At 50.2% G+C, this 18,737-nt stretch overlaps 1 protein-coding gene across 1 annotated transcript in view; it reads left to right on the plus strand.

The window, feature by feature from the left end:
- Window positions 1-18,737, plus strand: part of FBLN5 (fibulin 5) — a 79,440-nt gene that overhangs the window by 3,640 nt on the left and 57,063 nt on the right. Inside the window, exons 2-4 of the mRNA XM_047079917.1 lie at window positions 151-205; window positions 2,144-2,195; window positions 6,036-6,290. Coding sequence (XP_046935873.1) covers window positions 151-205; window positions 2,144-2,195; window positions 6,036-6,290 — 362 coding nt within the window. The remainder of the gene's footprint in view (window positions 1-150; window positions 206-2,143; window positions 2,196-6,035; window positions 6,291-18,737) is intronic.

An 18,737-nucleotide genomic window follows, 5' to 3' on the forward strand; every position in this document is an offset into this window, starting at 1 on the left:
GGAGTCCACTTTGACCTCTGGGGCACCATATATAAGCACCCGGTGGAGTCACCATTGCAAATGCATGGGCAACATGAGACCCATGTTTATCCCCAGACCTTGATTCTGGAAGTTTCTTGGGCATTGACATACCGGCTTTTTGCTCTCCAGGATACTCACCGTTACCATTCTGGCTCTCTGTCTTCCGAGTCCCGGGAATGCACAGGTATGATTTTTATTTTGTGTATTATCTAGAAGCGTGCTAAAAATCAGGGTGAGGGTGTCCAGCCACGCATTTCAGAATCCTAGGATTGTGGGGCTGGGAGGGGCTTTGCAGTTCACCCAAGCCGAGCTCTGGGTCGTACAGAGATCAAAGCCGGGCTCAGAGAAGTTGACGCTTGCCCCAGGTCGTACTTTATAGATGGCAGGGCTGGGACCTCAGTGTCCTGATTCCCAATCCAGGACTTCTGATCGGATCTGCTGCCTTACTTGTGTCCCTTGGGTCTCGATTTATGGTAACTGTTAAAAAGTCAAAGGTGCTGCAGTCCTTGAGGGCGGTGGTGCCCACGTGAGTCTCTGTGTCTCCACAGACCCATTTCTGGCGGGAGGAGGTGGGCAGAGGACCCACCTCTGGGCGGAGCCCCCTGGCGGGAGTGTGGAGGGTGGTGGAGTCAGGCCCCGGAGGCCTGTAGCACCGAGACTTTATTAAGCCACATTTGTGTCAGCCTTTGAGAATGTGGGCACATCCTTCCTGAAAACCCAGAGCAGCCTCTTTGTCTCTGGCTCAAGGCCTCACTGAGCAGGGCTGAGGGCCCACAGGCAGGTGGGGGAATGTTCTTTCCCTTCCTGTTAAGAATTTCGAAATGGATTCAGGCTATTGGGGATGGAAAGGATCTAAAGAAGAGTCACAGAGACTTAGATCTTGGGAGGACCTTGAAGTCCTCTGACCCAGCCTCATGGTGACAGGTGGTGACATTCAGTCCCGGGGAGGGTGATGGTCCCAGTACTGTGTTTACTGGGCTTTGGGCACCTGGCATATACATCAACACCTCCGGTCGTTACAACCGCCCCGAAGTGAGTACTGTTGCCCCCAATTTAAAGGTGAGGATGTGGAGGCATCGAAAGTTGTATGGTGAGTAGCGGCTGGAGTAGGAAGTTGAAGCCAGGCGGGCTGGCGGAATCGAACCCCCCACTGGTGCTTAGTTGATGATCCAGGGCTGGACTTGGGTCCCCTGGTTTCCCAAGCTGGACGGCACAGCCTCCTGGCTCATTTGCTCCTTTTCTTCTGCCCCGGGGACCTAACACTCCTGAGCCCACTCCCATGAATGCCGGCCAAATCTATCATCTCCACAAACCAGCCCAGAGCTCAGAGAAGCCAAACCCCTGAAAGCTCAGGGACGGCCAGGGACGGGGTTCCTGAGGCCGGAAACATTCCTTTTCCCTGTACTCCTATAAAATGTCTGTCTCCAGGGTCTTCCCCAGAGGCCTACTGTCAGCCCCCGTGACACTTTCCGAAGTTCATAAAGTTGTAACTCAAGTTGCCCGTGAAAACCGCACCCTGTGGGGACTGTTGAGATCTATTTCTAGAAGCATCTTTGTGTAATTGTCTTGCTGAGATTGAAGTGGAGAGATTTCCCCAATTCTAGTTTTCGTAGAAAACTGACTGCCTCACTGTGTAGCTTTTAGGTTAGAGGATTAGGTTAGGGCATCTCACAGGGGGCAGGGCACCCACAGCGGGCCTGGAGGGGAGGAGGTCGGATGGCACCCAGAGGAAGAGAGTGATTGCCCTTAAAAGCAGTCCTATCCATTCCCAGAAAGACAGGCAGATTAGGTGTAATTATTGCTGCTCTTCATAACTAGGCCAGGAAATGGTCCCAGATCTGCTAAAATTGGGAGTTTTGAGGCAATGGCGTGTGTGTGTTGGGGGGGGGGGGTGGCGGTTAAAGGGGAATGCTAAGTGTAAAATGATTATAAGAAAATACTCCAAAGAAGAGCGGGCAAATAGGTATTATAATACAGGTGTTGGTATTATGGATGCTTTTTTTTCTTTACTTCATTTCCTGAACTTTCTGTGATGTCCTTGTAATACTTTTATAGTTAAAAAAAAACAAAAAAACAGCCAAGAAATTGGCCTTACCTCTTTCTCCTCTCTCCTTTCCTGCAGCAACAATGCACTAACGGTTTCGATCTGGACCGCTCGTCAGGACAGTGTTTAGGTATGAGGCCACTGAGGATCCTGTGCCGGGTGGGGCGTTCAGGGACAGACTGATTGCCGGGTTGTTTCCTACCCAGCTGTTGCTCGATGTTATCAAATCTGTATTGGCCTGGATTATGGAAGAAAACAGGGCCACAGAATGCTTGAAGTCAATAATGCCCTTTTATCCATCCTTTTCTGTGTGCCCAGCCCGGGGCTGAGGCCTGTGGGGGGCGAAGATGAGCGAGAACTGGGCCACGTCCCCGAGGGGCTCTCCATCTGTATTCGTCCGCTGTGGCTGCCGTAACAGATTGCTACAAATAGAGTGGCTTGAACGACAGAAAGTGATCTTACAGCTCATCTGTAGATCGTTGTCTATATTATTTGTAGGTCAGAAGTGCTACAGGGGTAGCACTTCGTAGATCCTGCCAACATCGAGGGGCCAGGAAAGCTTTTCCCCTTTCTGGAAGCTCTAGGGGAGAATCCTTGCCTTTGCTCATGTGTGTTGTTGGCAGAAATCAGTTTCTTTCTTCTTTTTGATTTTTTTAATGTTTATTTATCTCAGAGAGAGAGAGAGAGAGAGAGAGAGAGAGAGAGAGCATGAGTGGGGGGAGGGGCAGAGAGGGAGGGAGACACAGAATCCGAAGCAGCTCCAGGCTCTGAGCTGTCAGCACAGAGCCCGACGCGGGGCTCGAACCCACAGACTGCGAGATCATGACCTGAGCCGAAGTCGGATGCTTAAGTGACTGAGCCACCCAGGCGCCCCAGTTCCCTTTTTTTTTTTAACTGAGATATGGTTGACACCTAACGTTGTATGAGTTTAAGGTGCACAACTTGATTTGATATGCTTCTGTACCACAATATGATTACCACCACAGCATTTGCTAACGCCTCCGTCACAGCACGTAATGACGTTTCTTTTCTTATGATGAGAACATTTAAGATCTGCTCTCTCGGCAGTTTTCAGGCATGCAGTTCAGTATTGTCCACTGTCCTCCCAGTGCTACACGTGACTGTACGGGGGCACTTACCCATCTTCTTTGTTTGTCCCTTTCCCGGCCTTCTCCAGCCCCCAGCCCTCGTCAGCCCCCATTCTACTCACTACTTTTATGGGTTTAGCTCTGTTTGATGCCACATGTAAGTGAGATCATGCAGTGTTTGTCTTTCTCTGTCTGACTTAATCTCACTTAGCATAGCGCTCTCCAGGGCCATCCATGTTGCCGGAAATGGCATGATCTCCTTCTTTCTCATGGCTGAATAATATTCCATTGAGTGTGTGTATAAATGTGTGTGTGTGTGTGTGTGTGTGTGTGTGTGTGTGTGTGTGTGAAGCTATGTATCTGGTTATAAACCCACCTTTGTCCATTCATTGCTGACAGACACTTAGCTCGTTTCCAGGCCTTGGCTGTTGTGAATAGCGCTGCGGTGAGCACAGGAGTGCAGACATCTCTTTGAGATTCTGTTTTCATTTCCTTTGGATAAATACCCAGAAATGGGATTGCTGGATCATATGGTAGTTCTGTTGCTAATTTTTTTAATGTTTATTTATTTATTTTGAGAGAGAGAGAGAGAGAGAGCGCACAAGCGGGGGAGAGGGGCAGAGAGAGAGAGAGAGGGAGAGAGAAGATCCCAAGCAGAATCCTTTGACATGGGGCTCAACCCCATGAACTGTGAGATCATGACCTGAGCCGAAATTAAGAGTCGGATGCCCAACCGACCGAGCCACCCGGGCTCCCCTATGTTTTAATTTTTTACAATATTTTTGTAAATGTTTACTTAGTTTTGAGAGACAGAGAGGCAGATTGCAAGTGGGGGAGGGGCAGGGAGCCAGGGAGAGACAGAATCCAAAGCAGGCTCCAAGCTCTGACTTGTCAGCACAGAGCCCCACGTGGAGCTCGAACCCACGAACTGTGCGTTCATTACCTGAGCTGAAGTCGGGCGCTTAACCGACCGAGCCACCCAGGTGCCCCTGTTTTTAATTTTCTGAGGAGCTTCCATGCTGTTTTGTGTAGTGGCCGCACCAGTTTACGGCCCCACAGAATTAAGCTTCTGGTGGTTACAGCCCCTGTGTCCTTGCTGGCCGTCAGCAGAGGACCTTTCCCGGTTTCAAGAGGCCTCCTCAGTCCCAGCCTCATGGTCCCCTCGCCCATCTTCAGAGTCACCACCGTGAGTTAAGTCCCTTACGGGCTCTGGGATCTCTTCTTTTCCCATCGTCACATCTCCACATCATCAACCCTTCTTGCCTCCTCTTCTTCCGCTTTTAAGGACTGAGGTGATTACACTGCGCTCACCCACGTAATCCCTCCGTCTGAAGGTCAGCCCAGCTGGTTAGCAGCTTTAATTCCACCTGCTGCCTCATTCGCCTTTGCCAGGTAACCTGATACAGTCACAGGTTCCGAGGATTAGGATTGACATTCGGGGGCTATCCTCCTAGTACGTCATCTCGTGGGAGAGGCAGACCCAGGCGGGAGTGAACTCTGTACATGGTGGAATAAGCCATTGCAAAGTTAAGGTGACAGCAATGGGCCCTGCAAAAGTAGGGGAGGGAGTGAGGTCTTATGTCAGGGGTCAGTAAAGAAAGCCTTCACGGAGGCCACACTTGAATTGGGCACTGACGGACGAATAGGATCCCGAGAAACCGCATTCCAGGTGAAGGAACGGCAGAAGCAAAGACCAGGGGTGGAAAGGACGTTGAGTATAGCATAGTTTGTTGCGGGTGGAGCATAGCATATGTCAAAAGATAATAAGGCAGCCCCACCTGTCCCCACCTCCGGGATGAATTTAGCTTTTTAATTACATTTGATTGAAGCCAGATCATTTGTCTTCCCTGAGCTCACATCAGCTGAGAACCGGAGGGGCGATGGATGGTTCCAAAAAATGACGAGTGGTGAGAACCCTGGAAAATCTAGGCTTGCACTTTGAGTCCAGGTGCTGGGGGACAAGGATGGGCCAAGGGGTGAGAGGGGGCAGCGGCCATTTTTTTCTGTCCCTTCAGACTTACGGAGGGTCTCAGGCCTACAGCTAGAGAATGGGGCAGCTGAGCCTCCACATTGCCCTTTCCTGAGGTGAGAGTTGGGGTGCATTTCTCGGATGAGCCGGCTGGGGTGAGCCGTTGGGACCCAGGCGTCTTTCCCCCAGCCTCTGTTCCCCCATGGAACGACCTCAAGGATGGTGAGAGGGCCCGGTGTGCGGGTTCAGGCAGTGGGCTGCCCGTGCTGGAGCCAGAGGCCAGGCGTCCCCCGTGCCAGCCTAGCGTGGCTGATTTTCTAGGGAACCTACTTCCTGCTCCGGGCGGAACACCAGCCTGGGCTGGAAACGGGCCCTTCTGGTGGCCCAGTGTGAGCTGACTTCCAAGTAAGCCTCCACTTTCTTAACAAGTGACTAGCTCTCAGCCAAGCCTTGTCTTCCTTGATGCAAGGGACTCTCTCCCCTGCCCAGCTGTCACTTGGAGTTGAAGTGGGAACAATAATTAGGTCCGTCGCGGTGTTTCCCGAGCGTCCTATGGGCACATGGGAGCACCAGAGACGGTTTTAGATGGTACACTCACAGATAAAACACTCTTTATTTTAGTGGTTATATATTCATTGCTACTGTCACCTTCTATTTATGTTAATTGGTAGTGTTTGCTTGGGTTTTGTGGATGTGGTCCAGCTCGTGATGTGGTCTCTGGGTGACGCTGGCCAACTTGATTCAATTTAGCCAACATTTGGGAATGCCTGCGGTGATGAGCCACGGTCTGCCCTCACTGTTTGGGAGCAGGTGCTGGGGTAAAGAGTGTTTTGGGGTCCTTTGCTTCAATATGCACCATGCACGGTGTGGCCAGGGAGCCACTAACTCTCATCCTCTTCTGTGGCCCTTCCAGACATTGATGAATGCCGGACCATCCCTGAGGCCTGCCGAGGAGACATGATGTGTGTTAACCAAAATGGCGGGTATTTATGCATCCCCCGAACAAACCCAGTGTACCGAGGGCCCTACTCGAACCCCTACTCGAACCCCTACTCAGGTCCGTACCCAGCAGCGGCCCCACCGCTATCGGCTCCAAACTACCCCACGATTTCGAGGCCTCTCATATGCCGCTTTGGATACCAGATGGATGAAAGCAACCAGTGTGTGGGTGAGTATCCCAGCATCTCAGGCTCCCTGTGCCCTGTGCTCCGGTGAAGTCCTAGTCCGGCAACGATGAAGTCCTAACCCATCAAACAATGACTTACCTTCTACAAAGTTCCTTCACTCTTAGCGGCCTGTGTCTCTGGGAACCCTCCCGACCCTAGTCACGTGACAGTTCTCCAGAAAGCCAGTTTGTTTTTTCTTTATTTTCGTCCATCATCTGTCTAAAGACCAAGCTTATGTTTTCTCTGTCCAATAGTAAATGCATCTGGTCTAATTCAGTGAATCCCAGAGAGAAGATCTGGAAATACCATCACTTTCTCTTCAAACACCCCTCACCCTTGCATGGAATGTATGCTCTTGAAATAAAAGAAGTCTCGAAGGCCATGGCCAACTGTTCTGGAAAGAGAGTGGGTTCCTTGGGTGGGCGCCCATGTTCTTTTGGCTAAAGTGAGCCTCAGTTATGGGAACTCACAGCAAGAGTAGACCTCTGCGGGGAAGGCAACACCACATGCCAGGAGGCCCCAAGGGGGTTGGCAGGTGGTTGGACCCATGCGCTCTTTGGTGTCTGTGGCCAGTGTGGTCTTGGTGGAGGGTTACCTGGATGGTAGCTTTGATGGTTGGACCAAAACCTTTGTAACTGCTTTGTAACTGCTTCCAGCTTTGGTGGATGGTCTAGAAGGATGATGGCTCCAGCCTTTTCTGAGCATGGACCCCATATATAAGATCTTTTTGAGCCTGGAGCCCCATGATATGCGTATTACATATCCTAGTATACTAATATGGTTTGAAGAGTATAAAGCATACATTAAAACAGAACATTTTAGAGGATGTGATAAAAATAAGTGTGCATTGAAGTTCTAGTACTTTCTTCCTATACCCCAAAGCCTCAGGAGACCACTGGTGTACCTAGTGAGACTTTTATTGGTCCCATTTCAGGGCTCAGAAGTATTGAGCTGTCAGAGAAGTTGTGCTGGTTATTTGTAACGTCTTCTATACGTTCATGGAAATGAACGTCCATGTCCATCTGGATGCATGGAAATAGTATGCAAATGAGTGTCTTCAGAGCTGCAAGGGGAAATTGGATACACCTGGACCCAGACTTCTCCATTCTTACTGGTCTCAAGGGACGTGTGTGTGTGTGTGTGTGTGTGTCAGAGAAAGAGAGAGGGAGGGAAGGAAAGAGAGAGAGAGATGGGGGAGAGGGAGGGGAGAGCTGGTTGATGGTCACTCTGAATATAGATGAGTGGGCAAAGGCAAAGAGTATGGGTCCCAGTCGAGCCACGGGCACGGTTTGGTGGAGGGAGTGGCACGCACTTCCTTAAAACAAGCAGAACCGTTGTAACTGGAAAGGACTTCAACAATTAACTGCAGCCTCCTTGTCTTACAGGAAAGGGAACAGGGACTCCAACAAATTAGTAATGACACAGGTAGGCTGGGAGTCCACTGGCCTGACTGCCAGCATACGCTTTCCTAACTTGGCCGCACGAACTCTCTTGTCTGATAGAAAAGAAATGGTTCCAAAAGGAAATGTGCAGAAGGAGAGGTTGGGGGGCGGTGCTCCTCTTCCAGGATGTCCTGTGGGGCCCGATGCGCCAAGTGCCTGGCTTTGACTTGTAGTGAGGACGGGGGCACAGTAACCCACCAAGGTGCTCCAGGATTTCGGGAGGCGGCCTCGGGTGGCTGGGATATAGGGTGCTCTGCCTGACGTCTGGGGCAGGGGGGCGGGGGGCCGTGGAGGCCCCTCTGTGGAGCAGCTGGGACTGGTGCACGGCCCCCTGAAGTGGCCGCCTCCCTCCCACAGACCTCTTTCCAGGATCCCAGTGCCCTTGAGAATAAGGACATGGCTGGGAAACCTATTCATCGCCTGGTCCCTGTGACGTCATGCAGTTTTATGGCTCCCAACCTGTCACACGGGAGATGCAGAGCCTTCATAATGGCCCTTTTGTAAAAAGAATAGAATCAAGGAGCCCTGGCGAGGACTGGCACTGGGCCCATCCATTTCCAAAAAGTTCAGCATTTATGCATTCATAAGTTCTGAGTTCTTTCTAACTTCCCCTCCCTCCACCCCACCGTTTCCTGATCTACAGAGGTCCTTCTGGGCATTGTAAGAGGTGGCGTCCCAGGGGAGAGGGCGAGAGAAGGGGTGGGGAAGGGAGGCTGCTTCCGCCCACTGTACCCTCCAGGAACAAGAATGCGAGAGGTGGGCTTGAAAACGGGCCAAGGGGAGACGCACCAAGAGGGGACATTGTCAGTAAAAGTGGAGGAAGTGAGGACACAATTCTCACCTCCTAGAAGAGGAGAATGTAGGTCTGAGCTTGTGGAGGAAGCGTCATCAGGAAGAGCTGGGAAACATTTCTGGACCTTTGGTGTCCTAGGAGGGAGGACAGCCTCTCCAAAAGAGTCTTCTCTTCCCCATCGAGATGAAAATAATAAGAGTGATCACCGGTAGCATCAGTAGTAACAGCAAACACTTCCACCGTGCTGCATGCGCTGTGAATATTTACATGTGAATTAACACGTTCACTCCTCACCTCCACCCTGCGTGGTAGGACTGTCATCATTCCTGTCCTACTGGTAAGGGCCCGGAGCACAGACAGGTTAGGAAATCGGGTCAAGGCCAACGGGGATGAGCCAGGATTTGAAGCCATTCAGGCTCTGGATGAGGCTCAGCAAGGTTAAGGTTGTTTAAAGCCTCCCAGAGAGTCTATGTTGGAGCCCTGATTAAACATGAGGGCTTTCTCTTGCCTTTTTTTTTTCTGTAATTAAAAGTTTTGTCTTATAAAATCCTGAACCTAGACAAAAGCACAGAGAACATAATGAACACTTACCTACTTATCACTCAGTTGCTGTAATTCTCAGCACAGACCAGCCTTGCTGGTGTTTATTCTCCCCCAGTGGATTAATTAAAGCAAATGTCAGGCATCGTATAACTCCATCCTTAAATACTTCAGAATGTATCTCTAAGAGATAAAGATTCTTTATTTTTACTTTTTTACTATTTATTTATTTATTTATTTTGAGAGCGCGAGAGAGAGAGGGAGGGGAGGGGAAGGGCAGAAAGAGAGGGAGAGAGAGAATCCCAAGCAGGCTCCACACAGTGTAGAGCCCCACACGGGGCTCGGTCTTATGACCGTGAGATCCTGCCCTGAGCCAAAGTCAAGAGTTGGATGCTCAACTGGCTGAGCCACGTAGGCACCCCTTGAGACAAAGATTCTTAAAAAAAAAAAAATAGCCACAAGGCCATTATCAAACCTACAAAAATCAACTTTAATTCCTGTTTATCATTAAATATCCAGGTGGTCAGATTTCCTGGGCCGTGGCATAAATGTCTTCTTTTCTGTTGGTTTGTTTGAATCAGATCCAAGTAAGGTCTACAAATTGCATTTGGTGGGTAATATCTCTTAATCTTTTTTGTTTGTCTTGCTGCTTAGTTGAAGAGGTGGTTTGTCCTGTAGAATTCCTTACATTTGACATTTGGCTCACCACGTTTTTATAACATGTTCCTTCATCCGTTCTATTTTTCTGTAAACTGTTAATAGATCTGGAGACCTGATCCAGTTCAAATTAAATTTTTTTGGCAAACCGCTTTAGAGGCAACACTCTGATCTTTTGTCCCCTTTATGCCCTGGTTGCTCCTCATAAACTATAAGACAATCTGCTTAAAAAACAAGTGGACAGTTTCACCATGGCTTCCCTTTTCCTGAGTTTTGGACCCATTTTCAAAGAAGTGGGTTCCTCCCTTGTACCCAGATTGGACTGTGACCTGTTTCTGCAGGCCAGACAGGGCCAGGCTCAGTGTACAGGTCTCCTGTGCCCTTGAGTTTCCTTCTTGACTTCTCTCTTTTGGGTTCTTCTTTGGAGGTGACTAGACCCTGCTTCTTCTGGAACAAACTTTGGCCGCAGATTTGAGTCCCCCAACCCCTAGCTGTGAATTTGGATCACCCGGGACACTTGTAGACTGAACGGTGACCCATGAATTGCAGCCCATGCGACAAGAAAGTTTTTTGTGTCATCCAGAAAGCTGGCATCTTGGCTTGGGGGTGCTCGGCCCTGGAGCCACCTCCACGAGGGCGGTGGGACTCATGGCTGGTTGGGATGTGTCCTCCAGATCCTGGACCCTTGGGAGATCGGTGGCCTGCTTCTCTAGCGATGGAGAGCCACATGGACATGGTTAGTCGGCCAGGAGACCCCCGTGCTGCTGCGGGGAAGTTATACCTACCTGGGTGCACCCCAGACGCAGACAAAAGGTAAAATCAAACACTAGCAACGGTTCTGAGCTGGCCAAAGGACCTTGTAGAAGCAGACTGGGATGGGGTTGACAGCGTGGGTGCCGAGGTCTTAGGAAGAGGGGAGCTGGGCTGCGGAGCCGGAGCACCCAGGATTTGAACCCCGACTCAGCAACCTTCCTATCATAGTGCACTGCCTCAGACCTTTGACCAAGGTCCCTGAATGTGGATGTCACTTGTTTATGTGTCCCCACTGGGGCTCGATGTGTCACCTCTCTGGGTGGACATTCTTGGTTCTGGCTTTGCCAGTTAACTTGGCTTAGTGGCAAATTTAGGGACTTTGTCAGTGACTTCACCATGCTCACGAAATGTTCTGCGACTGAGCTAGCAGCCTTTTCCTGGAGCCGTGCTACCCCAGGGACTGCAGGAGATCTTCTGGTCATTTGTGAAATTAGGAGCAATGCCTTTATTCTCCCTCCTGGCCCCGGGGGATTTCTCATTGATCAAAGCGCACGAGAAGGCAGGTAGGGACACATATGGATCCTTCTGGAAGATGGATGGTGCTAGCCTGAGGCTTTCTCTTGAAGGACAGCCAGTTTTTATTCAGCCAGTGTTGAATGTAACCAGTGTAAACAGAGCATCTATTGGTGCCAGGCTCTGGTCTGGGCACCAAGGGGACAGGGTGTCTGGGCACGGCCCTGGGGCTGTCTCCAGAGCTTACCGTCAAGGAAGGGAGATTAGACGCAAAAGAAGTGGCTGAAATACTAGGTGTCCTGTGATAGGTCTCCGAGATGTGTAAGAGAAGTCAGAGATGGGAAGGCTGTGCATTCTGGAATGGACAGGGCTGGAACTTGGACATCAGATAGGCCTTGATTCCCACCCTAGTTTGGCTGCTTCCTGGCTGTGAGACTTGGGTCTCAGTTTCCTCATCTGTAAAATGGGCATAACAAGGTCTAACTTGCAGAGAACATACAAAAATACCTTGTCCCGTGTCTGCACGGAGTATCACATGGTCCGTGTTAATCAGGAAAGATTCTAGGGTCTTGAGATGATAACCTATAGGAAGATTCATAGAGTCTGAATTCTTTAAAGAGCCTAATTCCTTAAAACCTTTAAAATGACCTAAAACTGAGCTTTGTACATATCCACCCTGCAGACTTTTCGGGACTTTGCCCAGTTCGGCCCCTTATGAGACTTCAGTCAGATTCTGCTTTGAGATGCCAGCGAATAAACCTAGTTATTTAAACTGTGAAACAAAACAATGAGAAGTCTTTCCAACATGATGTTTATTACCAGCAGATAAGACAAGGACAAGAGCACACAGCAACTTCACTTAGCTCCCAATGCAGGAGCTCCTGCAGGCTATTCTTCCTATTTTTTTTTCAACGTTTTTTATTTATTTTTGGGACAGAGAGAGACAGAGCATGAACGGGGGAGGGGCAGAGAGAGAGGGAGACACAGGATCGGAAACAGGCTCCAGGCTCCGAGCCATCAGCCCAGAGCCTGACGCGGGGCTCGAACTCCCGGACCGTGAGATCGTGACCTGGCTGAAGTCGGACGCTTAACCGACTGCGCCACCCAGGCGCCCCCCTATTTTTTTTTTAATGTTTCTTTATTTATTTTGAGAGAGAGAGGGAGAGCATGAACAGGGGAGGGGCAGAGCAAGAGGGAGAGAGAGAATCCCAAGCAGGCCCTATACTGTCAGCATGGAGCCCGACACGGGGCTCCAACTCATGAACCGTGAGATCATGACCTGAGTCAAAATCAAGTCGGACGTTTAACCGACTGAGCCACCCAGTTGCCCCATTCTTCCTCTTTTTTATATAGGCTTTTATGTCGGGCTGTAACGTGAAACCGAGTCCTCAGGGATCAGACCAGAAGGAAAATGCAGGAAGCACAGGCCACTCGGTTCTTCAGCTGCTGAGGCCACTGGCATTAGGCTGGCCCGGGAAGAAGGGGGACCAGGATTGAGGCAGGGGCTCCGCAGTTGGGTTTGCTCAGCCGTCCTTGTGAAGCAGGCTTCAGCAAGTTTGTTCCCCTGACTCAGGCTGTCCCTTCTCGCTTCGGGTCTTTCCCGGTCGTTGGCTGGGACAGTGAGCAAGCAGCAGAGCCTCTCTGAACCTCAGTTTTTCCATCTGTAAACAGGGGATGACAGTACCAACTTCGGTAGGATATTTGTGAGAATTAAGTGAGATACGCATATAAATGGTCTAGCGTGGAGGCTGGCGTGTGGTGAGGGCTAGTAACACTTACTTACTACGATGATTGTTTTCATGATTTCGGATCTAATCATTCCATTATGAATTCTCCTGCTTCAAATCCCTAATCCTGTTATTCTGTTAGCGTTTGTTATTTCCCCTGGGAACTAGGTTTAATAGTGCGTGACTTTCAGAGGGTTGAGGGTTGGATTCTAGCTACTTTTTGGCATGAGAGGCCTCCGAGGAGACCTAAGCAGAGAAGGGACTCTGGGAAGTATCAGGACAGCTCTTTTCCTGGGAAATGCAAGTCTGCCGTGGTGGGGCCTGAGGTTCCAGATTCCTCATAAGCCCTTGGGAGACGCTGCTGGTCCCAGAACCACACTTTTTTTTTTTTTTTTTTGCAAAGGCTTCCTTCCATCTGTCTATTCTTAGCTAGGACTGCATTTAAAGAAACCTTAAAACTTAATTTTTTCAATATAATTCCCATATTGTTTGAATTTCTGTTTAAAAACGACCCTTCCCCCCACCCCCCAAATTTTTTTAAAGCCTATAAAGACCATGTGGTAAAGGGACATTTATAAAGGACATTGATAAGAACTAAATAGGGGTGCCTGGGTGGCTCAGTCAGTTGAGCGTCCAACTCTGGTTCAGGTGATGATCTCACAGTTTGTGAGTTCAAGCCTGCATCGGGCTCACTGCTGTCAGCATAGAGCACAGAGCTGATTCGGATCCTCTGTCCCCCACTCTCTCTGCCCCTCCCCCACTCATGCCCCCCTCTCAAAAAATAAAACATTCCAAAAAAAGAAACACGGTATTTATACATCACATCACAGCTGTAGCAGTTATTCTGAAGCATGTTGAAATATTTGGCATATCTTGAAATTTTGTTCTCACTTATTGCTACTTCAAAATTGTACAGGGTATTAGAGCTGCTGTCCAATCTTATTCAATGCACTGATAAGGAAGCATATATATTACTATCTTACACATCCATTTAAAAAATATTTTGATAAGCCTTTCAATGTAATTGGTCTCTTTTGCAATCCTGTGAATTTCATCGCATGCAATTCAAAGCATTCTTCTGAGCAGGGGTCCGTGGGCTTCATCAGTCTGTAAAATGGGTTCATGAGATACACACAAAAGGCTTAAATTCCTTGGGTGAGATGATCTCTCAGGGTTCCTCCAATTTGAGGATGTTCTGCTTTTCCAAATCTTCCCAGTCCTTAGGAAGATAGTCTGGATTTTCCGTTAACTTGTTCTCGTCCAGATTGCTCAGTGATGTGGCCCCCTTCTCTATGTCGTGTTTCAACCAGCACACGTGCTCAATGACATCTGGCAGGACTGTGTCTCTTCTCCATTTGTGAGGGAGTCCCTCCCACCTACAGCTGTCACTGCCTTTGGGAACTGGCCCTAGTCCGCGGCGAGGTCCAGCGCACTGACCGGCCTCAGTGCTGGGTGGGCACCCACAGTGGGATACGCCCAGCCCTCAGTGCCTTCGTGTGGTAGGCACTTCCCCAGTGCCCGGCATAGCAAATTTCTCAATGACCTACAAATTTGTCTTGGCTCTCACCTTATGTTCCTTGGTCTGGTCCTATTTCTTTCAATTATGTTCCATGCTGGAATTAGCCAGTTGTGTGTGAAAAGCAAGCGGTATTGCAAGAGGATGGAAGAAGTATGAACTTTCAATAGCCGGATGATTCAGCTTTGCTCCTGATGGTTCTGGCCAAGGTGGGTGCACGACCGGGTCTCCAGACAGTGCCTGCTGGAGGACAGGAGGGCGCAGTTACCTGTCGGGGCCAGGGCTGAGCAGACCATCGAGCTGTGTGTGTTTTAAATTGGTGGGAGGTGCGTGTTATGGTGCTGCTATAGAGGGGTGATGTGTCCAAATGTGTTGCAGTGGAAGAAGGTGATTATATCTTTTGTCATCAAGGCTAGACGTAGATTTCTTTTTTTCTTAAAGTTTATTTTGAGAGAGAGAGAGAGAGCACAAGTGGGGGAGGAACAGCAGGAGAGGGAGACAGAGAGAATCCCAAGTAGGCTCTACACTGCACACAGCCTGATTCAGGGCTCAGACTCAAGAACTGTGAGATCATGACCTGAGCTGAAATTAAGAGTCGGATGCCTAACCGACTGAGCCACCCAGGTGCCTCTAGGCTAGTTGTAGATTTCTTTTCAAATATCCTTTAAAAAAAAAAAGTTTATCATTTTGAGAGAGAGGGAGAGGGAGAGGGGGAGGGGGGTTGGGTCAAAGAGAGAGGGAGAGAGAGAGAATCCCAAGCAGGCTCCATGCTGTCAGCACACAGCCTAATGTGGGGCTCACGCCCATGAACTGTGAGATCATGATTCAAGCCGAAATCAAGAGTCAGACGCTTAGCCAACTGAGCCACCCAGGTGCTCCTCAAATATCCTTTTGATGGAAGTGGATTGAACACCACTGGCCAACTCTAGAACAGAATCACTCGTATAGGTTCTGTATACACTGGCGGCTTCTGTTGATGTTCTTATCTGCTTGTGTGCATGGTGTCAAAAGGGCATCTGTGGCTCTTGTCCCTACCCCAGCATGAGGCAAGAAACAGAGTGATTTGGGAGCTCTTTGTGCTATCAGAAATGGATTAAATGACATAAAGAAACAAAAATATCATATGGATGCAAAACCTTAGTTTTATAGAGAGCATGTGCACGAGTATAATGAAACTGATTAAAACAATACGTTAGCAATCACATTCAATGTTATTGACCACAGCCTCATGTAAATATCCTCTGAAAGGCTCAAGTTGTAATATCTGCTATTGGGGAAAGAAAGGAGATGTTTAGTTTCTCGAAGGACCTGGAGGGAGAGGTTCGTTAGGCCAAAGAGCAGTGGGAGATAGTCCGATGGGGGGGCAAGAGCATGGGCTGTAGATTCAGATATTTGGGGTTCAAATCCCATCCTTGTGCCGTTGTCCAGCTCAGGGTGTTAAACCCTTTGCATGTCCCGTCTACGAGATGGGGTAATAATACTTCCCTTGTGGGGTTGTTTTGAAGCTTATTAGCAGAGGATATGCCGAGTGTCTCATGGTCAGGTGTGCTCCCTAAACAGTCCCGGCTGTCACTGCCCAGACCCCCACCCTCCCTGTAGGAACAGCAGCTCTGGGTGCTTCACATCTTACCAATCCTCGCCCAGGCACCGGGTGAGACAGCGGGCTGCTTGTCCCAGGTGGGGAAGTTTGAGGAGGGAGCATTGAAAGGGAGGGAAGAGAGGGGCTGCCTTTTAGATTATGACCACTGATACCTCCCCCCTTCTCCACCCTGACTCCACTGAGCCAGGGAGGCTGCTTCCTTTTTTTTTTTTTTAAGTTTATTTATTTTGAGACGGGGGAGGGGCAGAGAGAGGAAGAGAGAGAATCCCAAGCAGCCTCCGCACTGTCAGTGCAGAGCCTGATGTTGGGCTCGAACTCATGAACCGTGAGATCGTGACTGGAGCCCAAGTCAAGAGATGGACCGAGCCTCCAGAGAGGCTGCCTTTGATCCCTTCTCTGGGGCCGTCGCAGCTCTGGAAGTGCCAAGGAGTGACATGGGTACATCTGTTCTCTGCTGTCTGGCTGCCAGCTTCTCTGGACACGTGGACATGTAGACAGAGGTGGACTCCAGACCACATGGCTGGCAGGCTGTGACCGGGGCAGTGCTGGTGGGCCGGGCTGACCCCTCGTCGGACAACCTTCCCCAGCAGGCCAGCTGCCCTCCTTCTTGGAGGCAGAAAGTTCACGGGCTCCCAGCAGCCCCCAGGTGTGTGACAGAGAGCGGGCAGGTGCCTACGTGCCCTCATCAGGACGTGGGTGGGGGAGGGGGTTGGGGCAGTGGATGCGGTAACTGGCGGGGGGGGGGGGGTGCTGGAAGGTTTCCTCAGCTGCAGGCATCGCACCAGGAGCCACTGTTTATCCACAGTATCTGGCAGGGTGGGTGCTCAACAAGTGATTGTCGAATGAATGAATGAATGAATGAATGAGCGAAGGACGAGAGTGTGAGCACTGTTAAACCCAAGCAGTGAGAGGGGAGCCTTCACTCATTTCCTAACTCAACCTCTCATCACTCACTCGGGGCACACCCCTGAGCCTGAGGCTCCTGTTTGTCTTGGAGGCAGAGAAGCATGCCTGGGGAGGGGTCTTGGGGCCATCTCCTTGGGGGCTGGCAGGGAGAGGACATTCACAGGATTCCTTCCCTCCAGAGGGCCTCAGACATCAGACTGGATGTCAAGGACTGACCTCCCATTCCCCTCCGGCTTGTCGGAGCTGGGCCAGAGGGGAGATGGGGACAGCCAGTGCTGAGCCCTGCCCCAGGCAGCCAGCATCCACAGACTCCGGGGGACGGTGGGCGGGTCAGGGCCGGGGGGACTTGTCAGTGCCGTCTGACTTTCCTTCAAGCTCAGACATTTGCAGAACCCCAGCCAGAGTTGATTTATGAGCTTCACATATTTCACAGGTCTTAACACATCCCCCAGGAATCAATGAGGTCAGACAGAACAGACTGCATCCGGAATCAGTATGAAATTGGCATTGTCAACAGTTCCCATGGGAAGCAGGGGATAATAATTGGGGGGGGGGGGTTATATTAAGCAATGCAAAGACACAAAAACCCAGACTCTGCTTCATTCCCATTGGGGAGGAAGACAAATCATCTGTTTTCTGCATCTGAGCTGGGTGAGGGGTGGCCATCTCTGCTGTGGTCACTGTGACCACAGTGAAGCATGATAAGACAGGGCCACCAGTGCAAGTGATGAACTCAGGGCGAACTTAGCAATGACTACAGCGTCCTGTACTGTGTACCCTGGCTCATTCTCCATAACTACGATAAATAGACGTTTGTGATTATTTATTTAGCAACCCTGTATCCAGCAGGAACTTGTTGTGATTTTAGCACCTGATAAATATTTGTTGAACAAGCAGGAAAGCTTACGCGGTGAATCGTATGTGTAGGATTCAAATGAGCAAGGGAAATTGGTTACGTCTCAGTTGTCCAAATAGGTTCGCCTGTCGCTCATGGACTTTATTCATTTGTCATTTGTGTGCTGGGGTCTGTGCTGGGCAGCCAAAAGATCAATCAGGCACCATCACTGCCCTGGGGAGTGCACACGGTGGCCGGAAGTTGGGGTGGGATGGTAGTGGGGTAGGAAATGGGGAGCCCAACACATACTAGTCAATTATCGCCTGATGTCATGGGACAGCATCCAAAGCAGGTTAGCAGTGCTGTGTTGTCCTGGCTGGTGGTCATAGAAGTCTTCCATAAGGACAGGTGGAACATAGCTGTGCATTCATTTGATTGAATGGACGCTCACTGAGCACTTCTGTGGGCCAGGCGCCAAGTGCTCAGAGGGTTTGCAGAGATAAATGAGCCTTGATCCCTGCCCTTAGGATCTCGCAGCTGAGTGGAGGTGAGTAGGGGTTGGGGAGCGTGGCTGTACGTAAATCATCCGAGTCTTTACACGAGCCGGAGTGTGAGAAGCAGTGAAAGCAGCGTTGCCAGGTGCTGGAGGGGGAACAGGGTTTCCTCTCTGGGAATGGAAGTGATGCCATTAAGAGCATCTTTGGAGGATGGAGTGGGGTTTTCCTGTGGGAGATGGGAAAGGGCTTTCTGGGTTGAGGAAACAGCACACGTGCAGACGTGGTGGCGGGAATACCGGTGAGGGCCAGCCTCGGTCATGAGCCCGTCAGTCACCCGCCCATTCTTGACACCCAGTGTGGCCGCAGCGTGGAAGTGGGTTGGGGGTGGGGCAGGCATGGAGTGAGAGATAAAGCTAAGAAAGTTGGCAGGATGGGGCGCCTGGGTGGCGCAGTCGGTTAAGCGTCCGACTTCAGCCAGGTCACGATCTCGCGGTCCGGGAGTTCGAGCCCCGCGTCGGGCTCTGGGCTGATGGCTCAGAGCCTGGAGCCTGTTTCCGATTCTGTGTCTCCCTCTCTCTCTGCCCCTCCCCCGTTCATGCTCTGTCTCTCTCTGTCCCAAAAATAAATAAACGTTGAAAAAAAAATTTAAAAAAAGAAAGTTGGCAGGAAT

This window comes from Lynx rufus, unplaced genomic scaffold (genome assembly GCF_022079265.1).
Source record: "Lynx rufus isolate CCGP_SWC_20201006 ecotype Redwood Valley unplaced genomic scaffold, mLynRuf1.p SCAF_17, whole genome shotgun sequence".
Taxonomy (NCBI): Eukaryota; Metazoa; Chordata; class Mammalia; order Carnivora; family Felidae; genus Lynx; species Lynx rufus.